At 32.8% G+C, this 16720-nt stretch overlaps 2 protein-coding genes and 1 long non-coding RNA gene across 18 annotated transcripts in view; 1 reads left to right on the forward strand and 2 right to left on the reverse strand.

Annotated features, from left to right (window-relative positions):
* Positions 1-2322, forward strand: part of LOC107018084 (MADS-box transcription factor 27-like) — a 16908-nt gene extending 14586 nt beyond the window's left edge. For 2 of the 6 annotated variants that reach the window (XM_027916233.1, XM_015218456.2), the window contains exons 5-9: positions 1201-1300; positions 1378-1419; positions 1509-1592; positions 1730-1881; positions 1969-2322. In XM_027916233.1, coding sequence (XP_027772034.1) covers positions 1201-1300; positions 1378-1419; positions 1509-1592; positions 1730-1881; positions 1969-1990 — 400 coding nt within the window. In that variant the 3' untranslated portion in view covers positions 1991-2322. Of the gene's footprint in view, positions 1-1200; positions 1307-1377; positions 1420-1508; positions 1593-1729; positions 1882-1968 lie in introns of those variants that run through there. The other 4 variants (XM_015218457.2, XM_027916234.1, XM_027916235.1 and 1 more) reach the window with 4 other exon arrangements.
* Positions 1-13185, reverse strand: part of LOC107018085 — a 21765-nt gene extending 8580 nt beyond the window's left edge. For 3 of the 10 annotated variants that reach the window (XR_003577779.1, XR_001456583.2, XR_003577777.1), the window contains exons 1-4: positions 12983-13178; positions 12504-12577; positions 2633-2846; positions 2433-2512 (exon numbers count right to left, since the gene is read on the reverse strand). This is a non-coding gene — a long non-coding RNA (uncharacterized LOC107018085). Of the gene's footprint in view, positions 1-2432; positions 2513-2632; positions 2847-3623; positions 3711-12503; positions 12578-12982 lie in introns of all 10 variants that reach the window. The other 7 variants (XR_003577782.1, XR_003577780.1, XR_003577783.1 and 4 more) reach the window with 5 other exon arrangements.
* Positions 5365-8886, reverse strand: LOC107017027 (vegetative cell wall protein gp1-like). Of its 2 annotated transcripts, XM_027916231.1 has the most exons (2): positions 6823-8871; positions 5366-6708 (listed from the first exon to the last, which is right to left on the reverse strand). In XM_027916231.1, exons 1-2 carry the CDS (start codon positions 7069-7071, stop codon positions 6157-6159), a joined length of 801 nt encoding a protein of 266 aa, XP_027772032.1. In that variant the 5' UTR covers positions 7072-8871; the 3' UTR covers positions 5366-6156. The 2 variants fall into 2 exon arrangements, with proteins under 2 accessions (XP_015072800.1, XP_027772032.1); XM_015217314.2 differs by having other exon boundaries at positions 5365-8886.
* Positions 13186-16720: the final 3535 nt, after the last annotated feature.

Here is a 16720-nt window from a genome sequence, read left to right on the forward strand (position 1 = left end):
GAGGGGGAATAAAGGTAATATTTGAGGGTTTAAACTTTTCTGTCTTTAAATGGATGGAGTGAGGAAACAGAAAAATGTGTATTAATTGACACTAATTCCCTTGATAGCTATTTTGTTCATAATCCTGACACTACAGAAGTTCCGAAAAAATGTCCTGTTTTTCTTCGTTGCACTCTCTTTTTGACAGAGCATTTTGTTAACGAACTTAACTCTCCTTTCTCTGCTTCTCCCTCAAAATCTTTGAAGAACAAAAAAATTGAATGTACCTCCTCTTCTTTCCTCCCATTTCTATCTTCCTTTCAATTCTATAGCTCTCTATCTGTACCCAACACCCACACCCCAGTTTTCTTTTTTAATGTTCAGTGGGCAGTAGAAAGAGAGAGGACTGTTCTAGTAGTGATACAAAAGGTGTCTCATCAAGGATATGCCTTTTGGAATGTTCCTTCAATATCTTCAACAGTATAGGCATCCTAACCCAACCACAGAATAGGGGGAATAAAGGTAATATTTGAGGGTTTAAACTTTTCTGTCTTTAAATGGATGGAGTGAGGAAACAGAAAAATGTGTATTAATTGACACTAATTCCCTTGATAGCTATTTTGTTCATAATCCTGACACTACAGAAGTTCCGAAAAAATGTCCTGTTTTTCTTCGTTGCACTCTCTTTTTGACAGAGCATTTTGTTAACGAACTTAAATCTCCTTTCTCTGCTTCTCCCTCAAAATCTTTGAAGAACAAAAAAATTGAATGTACCTCCTCTTCTTTCCTCTCATTTCTATCTTCCTTTCAATTCTATAGCTCTCTATCTGTACCCAACACCCACACCCCAGTTTTCTTTTTTAATGTTCAGTGGGCAGTAGAAAGAGAGAGGACTGTTCTAGTAGTGATACAAAAGGTGTCTCATCAAGGATGCCTTTTGGAATGTTCCTTCAATATCTTCAACAGTATAGGCATCCTAACCCAACCACAGAAAGTGCATGAAAATATGAATTAAACTATCACCACCTTGCTCGAAAAAAATTAAGTGACACTAGATAGCTTGTAGCATTTGAGCTCTGCTTATTATTGGATTTCCACAATAATAAACGAGAAGTCACAGTTGTTAAAAACAGGATGTATAAGTCACATACAGTCAAATCAGAAATGTCAATTTCTCTGTTGGAATCAGATGTTTCTTAACAGTTTATTTCTGCAATATAGACAAATGATGGGTGAGGAACTTTCTGGTCTGAGCGTCAAAGATTTGCAGAACTTGGAGAACCAACTGGAAACCAGTCTCCGTGGTGTTCGTGTAAGAAAGGTATGAAATTTCCAGATCCAACAAATGTTCACTATATGAATTAAGTAAAAACTAATTCTAAACTCACGTGTCTACAGGACGAAATTCTGATTGATGAGATACAAGAACTAAACCGAAAGGTCAATCAACATAAAATGCAGAGACTCTTATTAATTTATTCTAAAAAGGATAACTTCTCAAGATACTAAATTAATATTTTTCCTTGCAGGGAAACCTCATTCATCAGGAAAACATGGACCTATATAAGAAGGTAAACCTAATTTGTCAAGAGAATATCGAATTATGTAAGAAGGTATCTGTGTACATCACTGAAAGCTTTCACATGCTTCAAGATGAATTATTTCCTTTTGTTTTCTTATGTCAAATGAAAGAGGGAACCATTCTGCTTAGAACTCTAGCAAATTGTTTCTACCTTGTGTTAAATTACAGGTTTATGGAAACAGAGATGCAAATGGAGTGAGCAGAAGTCCCCTTGTTGCGAACAGTTTAAGCATCAATGAGGACCTTCATGCTCCTGTTCATCTCCAGCTTAGCCAGCCACAGCAACAGAACTATGAGACATCAGGAACTACTGAATTGGGGTAATTTCTAGTTCATATGCTTCATCTGTAAGCACAATGGTATCACTAGCCTATCATTGACTATCGCCTTACTGGAAAATGCTGCAGGCTACAACTGCATTCGCAGTGAAAACCAGACTCGTAAGAGTTTTTAGTTCTCATGTTGAAGAAGCAGCTGTGCTTACAGAGCTATGTTTTAATTTTTTAATGGTAGCAATGATATAGAACCCAGAGATGTCAGGAAAAAGTCTTCAGTTCAAATGGTTAATGACATCAAGTGTGAGGTAATCCTTAGCACAACTACTAAAAAGTAAGATAACAACAAATAAAGTAATACATTGGCACAGTATCTCTACATATCTTTATCTTTCTTGGCACTTCATGCTTATGATGTGTATGCCTATATACTAGGATTGTACTTGATGACGTTTTCAAATAGCTATAAATAGTTGACTACTTAAACAGGAGTGGGAACAAAGAAATGCAAGCAGAGAAAGGATATACATAACAGTAACTCCTCAAAGAAGCAAACAGTACAAAACAGAGCTAAGAAACTTAATAAAGAGCCATACCGCATTGTTGCATCAATATGCTTTGCGTGCAATAGTCTTTAGAAAGGGACATATTAATTTCATTTCACACCAGTGTCGAACTTCAAATTCAAGCGCAAAACAAAAAAGATACAACAAGAATTTATATTAGTAATGCTCTTCCCAGATATTTTAGAATGGATGATCAAATAATATATGAAGCAACAACAACAACAATATACCTAGTGCAATCCCAAATGTGAGGTCCGGGTCGGTAGACTGTACGCAGAAGTTATCTCTACCTCATGGAGATAGATAGGCTGTTTCCAAAAGACACTCGCGCTCAAGTAACAGATAATATATGGAGCATGTTCCACAAACATTCTTTTCTGCCGAAAACAGTAAGTGCTTCTTAAACAAGCTTACTTCTGGATCACAAGGATTCCAATGGTAAACCTACACGAACGACATGCACTATCAACAACCATATTTTCTATACTACAGCAGACAGAGTCTCATCAAATGACATATTTGTGCAGCAGTGGATTGCATACTAAATTAACATGGAAGAAACATGTTTAGGTCATGATGCGTGTGAGCATAAAGTCCATCGTAGGCAAAACTTTGTATTACTTTGGAGAGTACACATAAACAGAACATAGTCATCTAAAAGGAGAAGAGTCTTCACCACAAAAGATTATTCATCTTCTATCAGGAGATAGTTTACAAGAACGTAAATGAAGGAATAACTGTTACCATTGACAAAAAAAGTGAATGAAGGACTATTAGGTAGTGAATAGGACTAGGACATTAACAAGGCAAAAACTCCATGGGAGTTATCAAACTTTAGTGCGTCAGGTACTATGTATTGACAACGTAAATGGAATTAAAACTAGAAATTTAAATCTGTTTGAACAGCAAAACTGTAAGCATGCTATGTTATACAACAAAAGAATATGATACCATTAATTTGAGAATTCTGGAAAACTGTAAAAGAGAAGATTTGTTTTAGATTTTAGTGGAATAACCAGAGCATGATAGAACATCTTTTACAATGCCAATACCGAAACCGGTTGGAACATTTATTACATTCAAAGCTCAATAACGGAAGCAGCAGAATTTGAAACAGTGAGAATACAAGACATAATTTAACAATGTCCTTTGGTTAAGATTCTCAATTCAAGACAAATAGACACAAAAGAGAGGGAGATTAGGTTCCACTTTGACTAGCACCTGGATAACAATGAAGATAATTTTCACATCTCCATGTGGCGCAGTAAGGTTAAAGTTGCATGAACAACAAATTCTGAGGAAACTGGCCTGATTCGAGAGAAAAAAATGGATCATCTAGAGTTACTGCAGTAGTATGTCAGCTAAATAACAATTTTCATCAACGTAGTAACAAGATCAAAAAAATTCCAAACAAACCGGACAAGGATCCTCTTCCACACAGCAAAGATCTATAACACCACATTTGAGTGAGATGACATGGGACTCTCTCAAACACCAAATTGTCTTTTAGCAATATAATATGTGCTCTAAGTAAATAAAACTACAGAAAGGTAAATATGCTAGTAGGCACTGTTACAACCGTAGCATTAATAAGTTAGCCTATTGATGGGACAGGCATGGAAATGGTGTACTTAACTAATCTCTAAACATCATTTGCACTGCCTTAAGTTCCACTCTAGTTATCTCTTCCTTCTCCTATCTGCCGCTCCTATGCACCCCATATGGGACATAGTTTCTATTTAATTAGCATATAGAAACTTACTACTTTATTGGGTCATAGCTTAAATCGCATTCTAAAATTTCTTACTCTTTTAAACTTCTTTGTTGTCACCATCCTCAATTCTCTCATCTGCTCCTGACTAGTCTCTTCTGTTATCATTGTCTCATATCAAATAAGAGTTTATTGTTATCTTCTTAAATGTAAGAAACCTCAAGATTCCTCCTTGCCAACTTGGTAATTGGTTTTCTTCAAACCATCACCAAGATTTGCTTTTGCCCTCTTCAGAATCCCACAACTCTCCCAACTCCTCCTTTCGATTAATCCCACCTCCATAATGGTTTTGATTGGACCACAAGTTTCCAGGTAACCAAATCCCATCTATTTGTCTCATCAACATTACCACATATAAGAGAATTGACCTTATCTTCATTTCTGCCACTATGAATGTAAACAGTAAATATAAGATCTACCATTGAAAATATGCTTTTCCCTCATGTATATCAAAGTGTCATCAAATTTTTAAAGGGGCCAGCCTTTCCCAGAGAATAGTGGCTAATCCATTAGCCATCATCACCAGTAACTTATAAACTTTCTAAAATCTCTTTTCTTTTATCTCAACTTCTTAATATATTTAAGAGTCTCTCCCTATTCTAAGATCATCACACAATATTAAAGAGCTATGGTCGATTGATATTTGCACAGTTGTATTAGAAAAAAAACAGATGTTGAATTGAGTAGATAATATGTGATGCTTGTTATGAATTTGAATAAGGTCTTCAAATATCTAATTGTGGAAATTTATATATAATTGACTATACTATGATTGAACCCCTTATTCTTTCACTAATCAAAGAAAAAGGAACTTGATGCATCTTTCCTGGTTAATTTACTTGCCTATCCAAAAGCTGATTGGGTATATCAGTTTCCCCATCGTCTACATAAGTTGACATTAATTATCAAGTTACTTTCTAAATTGTTTTTTGAGTTACATCCCAATCCTCCCCTTGCTTATCAAAAGTGACGCTTCTTTTTTCGTTTTAACATTGAAATACTGTATCACCCTCTATATCTCGCTTAATTGTTTATATACATCTCATACAACCATCAAAATATAATTTCTACAATATCAATGGCAATTGGCATATGGTCTATATNTATCAAGTTACTTTCTAAATTGTTTTTTGAGTTACATCCCAATCCTCCCCTTGCTTATCAAAAGAGACGCTTCTTTTTTCGTTTTTACATTGAAATACTGTATCACCCTCTATATCTCGCTTAATTGTTTATATACATCTCATACAACCATCAAAATATAATTTCTACAATATCAATGGCAATTGGCATATGGTCTATATGAGAATCAGTAATCACAGTCTCTTATACTAGTCTGCTTGATAGGAAAATAATCAATGTCCCTATTATTAAAAATATCAGGAAAAGGAACTAGCTTATATGGTAAATCTTCATTTCAAGTTTGGTTCAAAATATACATAATGTTTGTTATAGTGGAACAAAATATTCTGAATTAGGACAGTACTTTCCAAGTTAATTTGAGAAGTAGACCATTAACTATTGCTGAAATTGTGTTAAATGCGGGAAGCACAAAATTGTGGTCTAAATATGTATTGTCTAACAAATTTTTGGTACAGTAAATTCATTACAATTTACATTTGTCAATAGTATAAACACGTTTTCAAAAAGTAATAACACAACAAAAACAAAGTATTATTGAATCCTTGAAACTCACCAGTTGCATAAAAAATTGAATTTTCTATTTGCCAACCAATATCTAATTTTATAAAAAGAAGAGTCTCAATAACTTGTGGTTTATGGTTTTTAAAGATGAGGAATATTTATATGTTCCAATAATCAATATTTCACAGGTTACTTTAAGTTATGTTTTACATTATTATTTATCCACAACCATTTCATTTGACCAGCAGCCAAATCAAATTTCAAGTAAGACTTTATATTATTTTAACTTTCATGTGAAAAATTGTGCTTTCCACTGTTTCAAATTATTACTAATTATTTTTAATAATATCTCAAGCAACAAATTTGGTTTAAATTGGGCTCTTCCTTAGGAGGAGATGACGGTGGAGTATCTTCCTTGGGAGGATATGGCGGTGGCGTATCTTCCTTGGGAGGATATGGCGGTGGCGTATCTTCCTTAGGAGGAGATGACGGTGGAGTATCTTCCTTAGGAGGAGATGGCGGTGGAGTATCTTCCTTAGGAGGAGATGGCGGTGGAGTATCTTCTTTAGGAGGAGATGGTGGTGGAGTATCTTCCTTAGGAGGAGATGGTGGTGGAGTATCTTCCTTAGGAGGAGATGACGGTGGAGTATCTTCCTTTGGAGGAGATGGTGGTGGAGTATCTTCCTTAGGAGGAGATGGCGCTGGAGTATCTTCCTTAGGAGGAGATGGCATGTCTTCCTTTGGAGGAGACGGTGGTGGAGTATCTTCCTTAGGAGGAGATGGTGGTGGAGTTGATCCCTTAGGAGGAGATGATGGTGGAGTATCTTCCTTAGGAGGATATGGTGGTGGAGTTGATCCCTTAGGAGGAGATGGTGATGGTGGAGTATCTTCCTCGGGAGGAGATGGTCGTGGAGTGTCTTTCTTAGGTGGAGTTTCTTTCTTAGGAGGAGATGGTCGTGGAGTGTCTTTCTTAGGTGGAGGAGATGGTACTGCTGGAGTTTCTTCCTCGGGAGGAGATGGTGGGACTGAGCCATCAACACAAATAGGCTTGCAAGAACGACACTCGGTTATGCATCCATTTGGACAGAATTTGGGACAGACATGAGGAAGATTTTTACATTGCTTAATCTCATCATCTGAGCAATGAGAATGGCTTGGATGATCAGCTATTCCCGGGGGAGTCGCCTCTGCTAATGCTATAAACATTACCATCACAATCCCCAAACCCACAACAATAATGTGGCCGCTTCCCATTGCTCTTCTCTAATTGTGTTACAATGAGTGATGAAATTTCCATTACTACATCCCCCATTTTATACTAGCCAACTCTCATTCATAATTGCATTATTTTATTACTAGCTTCCTTTGAAAGTGGCCTTTCTTTTCCCAAATACAAGTTAGTAGCTAGAGTGGACTATTATTGTCTGTGTTATGCTGCTACTTCATCAAATATATGGTATCACTTGGCCATAAAGCTAGTACTTACAAAATTATACTAGTAACTATCTGTATGTGTACCTTTCCTTGAACATTGGAGTAGCTTCTTCAAACTAATTAATTAAAAGGAAAACTCAAAATGAAGAAATAAAGGTCTCTGCATGTCAGGAGAAATCATTTGATAAAAAAATGTCTACAAATCTTGTGAGGAAAGGAATTGGTAATGTGGGTTAGCTTGGATACATTTTCACTCAAAGAAACCCTATTAAATTATCTTGTGAATAAAGGGATTATAATTCACATGCGCAAAGGTTTACAACTCTTTTCTTCTATGATAGGATGCATGCATGATTGATGATAGATACATTATTCAAACTTACTTACACCTATAAGGTATAATTGAAGATTGCTGTAATGTTCATTTCCCTAATAGTATTTTACGTCTTATGGAAAATAGAAAAATGAATCACATAAAGATTGAAATATATTTTCTTTTTGTGTTTGATATATAAATAAAAAATAGTATCCTTATATATTTGTATATAATTCAGACAAGATGTAGGGGGTGGGCAACGGTGATATGGTGAAGATAAAATGGTGAGGACAGAATCAATATATTTTTATCAATATATTAAATTGGGCTCAATGGACCCAATTCAAATTATCTTGAGCCCAACCCTTATAATTTTGGACGGGTTACCTATGTTTGGTTTCATTTTTGACACCCCTACCGTCACCACCAAAAAGTTAAACTACAAACTCCATATCAAATCTATATTCTGTTGAGTATCTTCTATACATAGCTCTTACACCAAAAAAATAAAGATACAATACAATTTCATTTGACTTTATGAATGAAATTGGACCTATCTTCGAAATATCTGACATTTCTCTCCGTTCAAATTGAGCACCATATACATGAGGAAACCAATCTCTTTTGTCTATTACTTCTCCTCCATCTAATACAATAGCTAAGAAGGTTTGTTGCCAACTATAGACAGTAATGTTGAGAAACAAATTTCACAACTGAGCAATGTATTTACAATGCAAAAAAAAGTGCTTGTTTGTCTCTTTAGTCACCATAAACAGAAAACACCTAGAAACCAATTGCTTCTCTTCCATTGTAGCACTTCTTGAGTTAGGCAAATCCTTTTGATTGTCAATCAAGTGAAGCACTTAACTTTGGTAGGAATGCGTTTTTTCAAAAAATAACTCCACTAGCATTGAGTATTTGTATTAGTCACCTACTGTAGACACACTTTAGAGAAAATGTCACATTATCATTGTGTTTCCAAAGAGGTATATCAATCTCCATACTGCTAAAAGAAACTTTCCTCATTATTTTCAGGGCTACTTTCTCTATCTTCTAATCATTTAAACACTTCCTAGAAGAGATATCCCAGCCCTGTACGAACCAACACTCCTGGATTGTCCCCTCAGGGTTTACAAAAATAAGAAATACGTCAGGGAAAGCCTTCTTTAAAGGAGTTTGATCAATCCACCTATCTCTCCAAAATTTTGTAACCTCTTTTCATGAATTCAAAAGGAGTATTCATTGAACATTCATTATCACTATATCAAAATATAATTTTTTATTAAATATATTTAACTTTAAATATAATATATATATATATATATATATATATATAACGTATAATTATCTAACGAAAAATGTCTAACTATAAACTATACGCCCCTAATTATTTGAGCGCACGTTGCTAAGAGATCTCTGCCCCTCAAGTGGAGTAAAGTGAAGGTTCATGATTGAACTAATTAATTCATGCAGAATTTTTTGATTATCGAACAAAAAGAAAGTTAAGCTTTTAAACCTAAAAATACCAATCTCCACAACCCTTCCACTAGTGGCTGTTTCGTTGTCTGCAACCGAGAAGCATGGCCAGCTATAGCTGGTAATGTTGAGAAACAAGCTTCACAATTGAGCAGTGTATTTGCAATGCAAAAAAGATGCTTGTTTGTCTCCTCGATCACCATATACAGAATACCTAAGAACCAATTATATCCTCTTCCTCTATAGGACTTCTTGGGTTATGCGGGCCCTTTTTGATAACCAAACAAGTGGAGTGACTTCGGTAGAAGTGTTGCTTTCTAGAAATAATTTCACTTATATTTAGTATTTGTATTAGTCAGCTGGGGACCTCTTGTGTAGGCACTATTTACAAAAAATTCATTGTGTTTCTAGAGAGGTATATAACCTCTATATTGCTAATAGAAGCTTGCCCTATTTTTTCCAATAATAGGGCTACCCTTTCTATCTTCCAATCATTTAAACGCCTCCTAAAAGAGATATTCCAAACCTTTATGAACCAACACTCCTGAATCGTCACCTCAAGGTTTACACAAATAAGAAATAGGTCAGGGAAAACCTCTTTCAAATGAGTTTGATCAATCCACCTATCCCTCCAAAATTTGTCTATGCTCCATTGTCAACCTTGAGGCAAATATTGTCTTCCACTAATTGTCACATTATGTCTATCCTTACTTTGTCCTTCTATAAGGCTATTTTTTATTTTATTTTTGCTTTATTCACAAACATGTTAGGTGAAAGGTATTTGTAAAAGCGTGACTATAAAATGACAATTCTCATATTTTCATTAAAGTAGCGATGGTATCCTCTCCTTTTAACACTAGCCTATTATTGAAAAAGATTTACATTGATGTTGATGATAGCTTAGATTACAAAACCTCCCATTTGAATAACTAGACATAAAAGAAAAAAGTATGGAAAGTTGTGTCTACCTTATAGTTGTACTACAAGATGTATCGCTACTTTGATTTCAAAATGAAATAATATATAAGTAAAAGACAAATAAGATAGAACCCAGAGAAGCTAAACATATCTAAAAACGTTGGGAAAAAGAGGGGAAAAGGGAATCAAAATAGATAAGATGGCTAAGGTCGGTCTTGGATAAGAGAATCTCCACCTTAATTATAAGGTAGTTCTAATTCAAATTATTCTCATAGGTAATCTTTGCCTTATGTCTTGCATCTTTTCTTTGAATTTGTCTTTTAACTTTGTTCGCTTCTCATGCCGCCAAGTAGATTTCATATTCTTTTTTTTTAATCTCATTAGCTTGATTTCATAAGTGAACATTAATTTTAAATTGAAGAAATATGCTAAAAGCGTCTTTCATAATTCTTAGTAAGCTTACTATCACTTTAGCTGAACCTATTATAAGATAAAGGCTTTTTGAATAAGATGTCTTAGAAGATAAAGACAATATTGCTAAGTGAATGGTGAAAATCTCTACTCTCTTTAAGGAAAAATGAAATACTTAATTGAGGAGGTGAAGTGGGCCAAGAGGTTAACTTGCTCAGTTGCATAAAGTCCTATGAATTGATTGCGGGGGATTTAGGTTTGTTAGGCTAGCCATCATCTAGTTATTGGTTAATCAACATCATATAATGCTTACTGCGAGGGCAACCTTTAACTTTAATATGTAAAATATCTTTTAAAAGATCTAACTTTAATGAATAAAATATCTTTTAAAAAATCTTTCTCCTTCTTTCTGTTAAATAAGGTTTTAGACCTAATTTATACCCAAAAATAAGCTTAGAGGGAGGAGGACTGTCAAAGTCTTGTAAGGGATTCATCCATCTCATTAACTACTAATATGGGACTTTTGTCATTTTAAAACACTCCACCTCACGTCTAGAGTTTTTTTCTTTTTGTATCAAGTAAGTTTGTATTCTTCAACATTAAGAATACATTCGTTACTAGGGGTGTCAAATGGGCGGGATTGGTTGAAATTGGAAATATTGAAATAGGTTGAATAGAAACCGGGTTGGATCTTGACCCGTCCAAGTTTACTTTGCACTCAAATGAGTTGGATTCAAATGGGCCAAAAAATGGGTTGGTCTTGACCCGTCCAATTTGACCTGATTAATCTCAATAATTTAACAAATTGATATTTAACTTTTATAATCACAATTTGAATTTTCACTCAAGAATTTCTTGTTAAAAAGGTAATAAATGGATAGATAAATCCTAAAAGATATTAAATAGATAATAATTCATACTTCAATATAGGAACATATCTAAATAGAAAGTTTTAAAATAGGTTGAAATTAGACATTAAATTGGGCTCAATGGAGAATTTTATTCAAATGAGTGAAGCTTGAATTGATTAAGATTGTACCCAATTCAAATTATCTTGAGCCCGTCCCTTATAATTTTGGACGGGTTACCTATGTTTGATTTCATTTTTGACACCCCTACTCGTCACCACCAAAAAGTTAAAACTACAACTCCATATCAAATCTATATTCTGTTGAGTATCTTCTATACATAGCTCTTACACCAAAAAAGTAAAGATACAATATAATTTCATTATTATTTTCAGGGCTACTCTCTATCTTCTAATCATTTAAACACCTCCTAGAAGAGATATCCCAGCCCTGTACGAACCAACACTCCTGGATTGTCCTCTCAGGGTTTACAAAAATAAGAAATACGTCAGGGAAAGTCTTCTTTAAAGGAATTTGATCAATCCACCTATCTCTCCAAAATTTTGTCTTTGCTACATTACCAACCTTGAGGCAGGCAAATATTATCTTCCATTAATTTCCAATATTATTGACATAAGTTAGATAGTTATTTTGGATGTATTTGCCTGGTGATCGGAGATTATAAAAGTATATTGACCGTAATTATTATAGATGTCCAATCACTCTTGATGTTCCATTTCGACACCAACGAATATTCAACTAGATACTCTAATTTTTGCTTTAGAGAAATACATTTTTCCAATTCCTTGACCGGGTCTTAAACCGAATGATGCCAGAAAAAAATTCTCAAGCACTAATATTTGTCTATCATGCATAGACAGTTACTGAAGAAGCAATAAGTTACTATAGACTAGTACTGATTACTAGATGTGTCAACAATCAAGCACAAAAAATCATAGTATAGAGAACTAAAGAATGGTTTGGTAGGATGTATTACCGAAAATAATATATGCATCCGTACTAATACATCTCATTCTTTTCAATTTTTATACCTCCTATCAAATGGTTCCTAACATTAAACCACACAGGCACCTAAAGCTAGTTTCAATCATACACTAACAAACTCATGCCAAAAAATACACTACGTAACTTATGCATTATTGAGTTGATCCTATAAGAAAATATGGAGCTCCCACAGATTCCACTAAGCAAAAAATAATTACAGTTAGAAATATTTAAAGGTAAGATGCTTCTAGTCTTCATCAGTATTAACTATAACGCACCTGAGAAAATAAGCGACGGTTTGTCCACAAAGCTGAGTCGTGATGAAATGCCATGTCTTCCAAAACCTTCTGATCTGAAAATTCCAGTAGAAAAAGCAATTAAAATTGATCACTGTTTACAAGTTGTACAAAATTGCTTGAGGGAAGAAAATAAAATATGACTAGAAGTATCGAAAACCAAAATCCGTACAGAAGAAAAGGTGAAATTTGCCTTTGGCTGTCGAAAAAAAAAAGCTGAAAATTAAGCTAAAATGGAAAAGCAAACTACACAGATAGAAAATCGGTGAATGAATCAACGCCATTGAAAACGCGAGAACAAGCACTGATGAGAAGAAAACCTTTAGCAAACAGCACCCGAAAAAATGGATCGTACAACTCGATTCAAAGAAGATCCGAGAGATGAAAGAACTACCGAAGAATAGTGAGTGATTACTGTGGTATGTGATGCAAAAATGGAGATGAGAGACATGAATACGTACCTGTAACACGAGTTCGATTCTAGAAATGGAAGGAGAGAGATAGAGAGAGAGAGAAGGGAGAGGAATGGTGTAGAGAGAGAAAGGCATGAAAAATATCGTTGGGGTTAATTGAGGACTTTATATAGTGGGGTTGTGAAATTGGGGGTAGTTTGACGGGTTGTGTGATTCTCTTGGTCCTGCTGCTGTTTCAATGTGGCCAACTAGTCATTATATATTATGAGAACCCGGGTTACTTTTTCTTTTAGGGGGACAGCTGGCTGTCTCACCTTGGCCAACTTGTACTTTTTTTTTAATTCATATTCTGTTCGGTATTATTTGTCATAGTTTTTATTTTTAAAGTCAAATTATAAAAACTTTGACTAACATTTTAAGATGTATATTTATCATATTAACATACAAAAAGTTGCAATTTATACTACTTTTCATATAACTTTAGAATATCTAATTTTTTTGTTTAACATATCGAATTAATGTAATCTAATTTAAATTTGAAAATTTATCAAATTAACTTACGAAAAATGCAACATGACAAAAAATTTTGGACGAAAGTACTATAATTAAGTCATTTTGATGAGCTATAAGATATAATAATCTCAAGATTATATAATTTTTTTTATGTTGTGTTTGGTTAGAGGTGTTAAATGATTTTTGAATTATTTATTTATTAATTTATATCTTAGTAATATGATAAATTATTATATATATTTTTCAAATAATATATTTAAAAATAATTTATTTCTAATCAAATGACACGATCCATAAATGTTTAACATCAATATAAGATTTGAATTAATGTTAATGGATTGGTTGAACCCGTACATCTTTGTATATATAATTTCAATTTAATAAAATTGGACGTACAAAGATATAGCCAACGGATCTGGAATTTGATTTAAACTCTTTGAGTGTTACTTTTTAGATTCTTACTAATAAACTCAAATTTATTTAATATTATGGATTTATATCTTAACTTATTGTAATTTAAGTAATTATTATATGACTTTTATATTCCGCAACAAATAATTTTTAATAAAAATGAACCAGTACTGAACATTGCATCAACGTTTATGTGTAATTTCAATATTTCTAATAAAGAAAATTCGCAATCGTTATTCTTTTAGTATGTATTTTATTCCTATGCAATAACTCGCAAATTATGTAAAAAAAATAACTCGCACTAGTTTTTAATTTCAATTATTGCTAATGAATAATAAGTGCTGTGATAATATTTCAGTGGTTTTACTTTCGAGTACACCTTTACATGCCTACCACTCGCATATATATAATTTATTACGTAACATAATGTATAAACTCTGTAACTTCTTTAAAGGAGTATTTATCGAATGGACATTCATTACCACTATATTAAAATATATTTTTTTATTAAATATGTTTTAATTTTAAATATATATGTAATATATATATAATATAATTTTTTAACGAAAAATGTCTAGCTAGACTATACGCTCCTAATTATTTGAGCGCACGTTGCTAAGAGATCTCTGCCCCTCAAGTGGAGTAAAGTGAAGGTTCATGATTGAACTAATTAATTCATGCAGAATTTTTTGATTATCGAACAAAAAGAAAGTTAAGCTTTTAAACCTAAAAATACCAATCTCCACAACCCTTCCACTAGTGGCTGTTTCGTTGTCTGCAACCGAGAAGCAACGAGCATCTCTTTTTTGTGCTTTCGAATCAAGAACGAATTCAAAATTTAAATTTTAAAAATATAAATATATTTTAAATAATAATATTTGTAAAATATGAATTTTATATACTCCAATTATTTATATTTATTTCTCAAACGAAGAGATGTGACATTTTCTTCTAAAAGCCAAATTCTTAAAAGGTCTCTACGTGTAAATACAAGAAAGAACCACGCACTCTACTCTATATCTATATTCTATAAAAAGAAAACCAGCCTTGAAACATTGCATTTGAAACAAAAAAACACAAATGTTATTAAAAATGTTTAGTACTCGTAATTAATAATAATAGTAATTAATTATGTAAACGTGGAGGTTCCCTGCCTACCTGTCACATGAGACGTGTCAAGTTGCTGGCCTTTCAATTCAACTTTAAAAAAATGAACTAAAGGAAGAAGATTTTTTTCTCTTTCATGTTGAGCGACAACAAAAAGTGAAATTTTAATCCCATTTGGTCTAAAGAAAGATTTGTTTATTGGTGTGTGGAAAATAATAATCTGTACGATTAGTACATGATTAATTATTTTATAGTAGTAAAGATTTAATCCCATTTGGTCTAAAGAAAGATTTGTTTATTGATGTGAGGAAAATAATAATCTGTACGATTAGTACATGATTAATTATTTTATAGTAGTATAAGATCTATGGTCACTTTATTTACTAACATACCAATAACAAAAATTATTTTTTTTCGTCCAATAATAATTATTTAAATAATTATTACTTGACATACTCTTAAAAAATCATAAATAGAATGAAATTTTACTATATCGTCTTTTTAATATAATAAATATAGTGTCTTAAAATATATAATATGAAAATGACTATAATTAGTGATATATAAGGGTAAATTTATCCATTGATTTCATAAAATGGACAAATATTATTCTCTCTATCCTTAATTACTTGTCTATTTTTAAATTGACACAGTGAACTTACTATTTTACCTCTATTAATTATGAAATAGATGCATAAAAAGAAGGGGCATAAGGCTAAGCGGAACAAAAAGGATTTTTCATGAGATGGTAAATGAAAATTATTTTCCCAACACAAAGTTTGTGAATAAGTGATTGTCTGATAAGGAGCAAGGAATATCCGTCTTTCTGCTAAACAGAATGGATTGAATTCATAATTCATTAGATGTTTTTTATGAATATCAACTAAGCATCATAAGTAAATTGCTCCCAGTTGTTCAATCATTTGATAATCAGAGTCATTTTTTGATAAATAATCACTTAAATTAAATTCAACAGAATTTTGATTTATTAAAATAAAAAAAATAATTACAAATAACTAAATAAACAAATAATTAAAAATAAAAAAATATTTTATATTTCAAAATAATATAGTGAATAATTATTGTTCGGCGGAGGAAATACCAAGAGTTGGAAGATGGTGAGGGGTATGTCTAGGTTATTAGAACATAAAGTACTAAATAAATTATGTGAAACCTACGAAGACAACAAAATGGATAACTCTACCTATCAGAATTAGGCAGATGAAAAAGTAAAACCAATGAGAAAAACATCACATGAATAATTTTCTTTTTAACTGATTAAGAAGTTCATATTGAGTAATTACAATTAGTAGGTACATTATAGATTTTTAATTATAGAAATGGACTCGTGGAGATTAAGCAGAGATCGAGGCCTAAAGTGGGGAGATTGGAGACTTGTTGCCATTAGATAGTCGAAACGTGTTAGATTAAAGGATGATTTGATTACTCTACGTGTTGAGGAATAGTGCATCGTAAAGTGGATATGGAAACATTACGTGCTGAGGAATAGCGTAAAAGACAAATATATTTTTGCATGCGATAGAATAGTGTGTGGTTGTTTGGGAGGAATGGATTGAAAAGACACCTAAACTTAGCTAGCGTTTTATTACGTTCCGATAATTTTCAGAAAGGTTTTACATCCAGATATGGATGAAAAAGTTTAACGTTTTGGAGAAGTTTATAAAAAATTTTAGAAGTTCTTAGATATTTCAAGAAAATTTTGAAGAGTTTTAAAAAAAGATTAAATTTTTTAGG

The sequence above is a fragment of the Solanum pennellii genome, chromosome 4, assembly GCF_001406875.1.
Source record: "Solanum pennellii chromosome 4, SPENNV200".
Lineage (NCBI taxonomy): Eukaryota > Viridiplantae > Streptophyta > Magnoliopsida > Solanales > Solanaceae > Solanum > Solanum pennellii.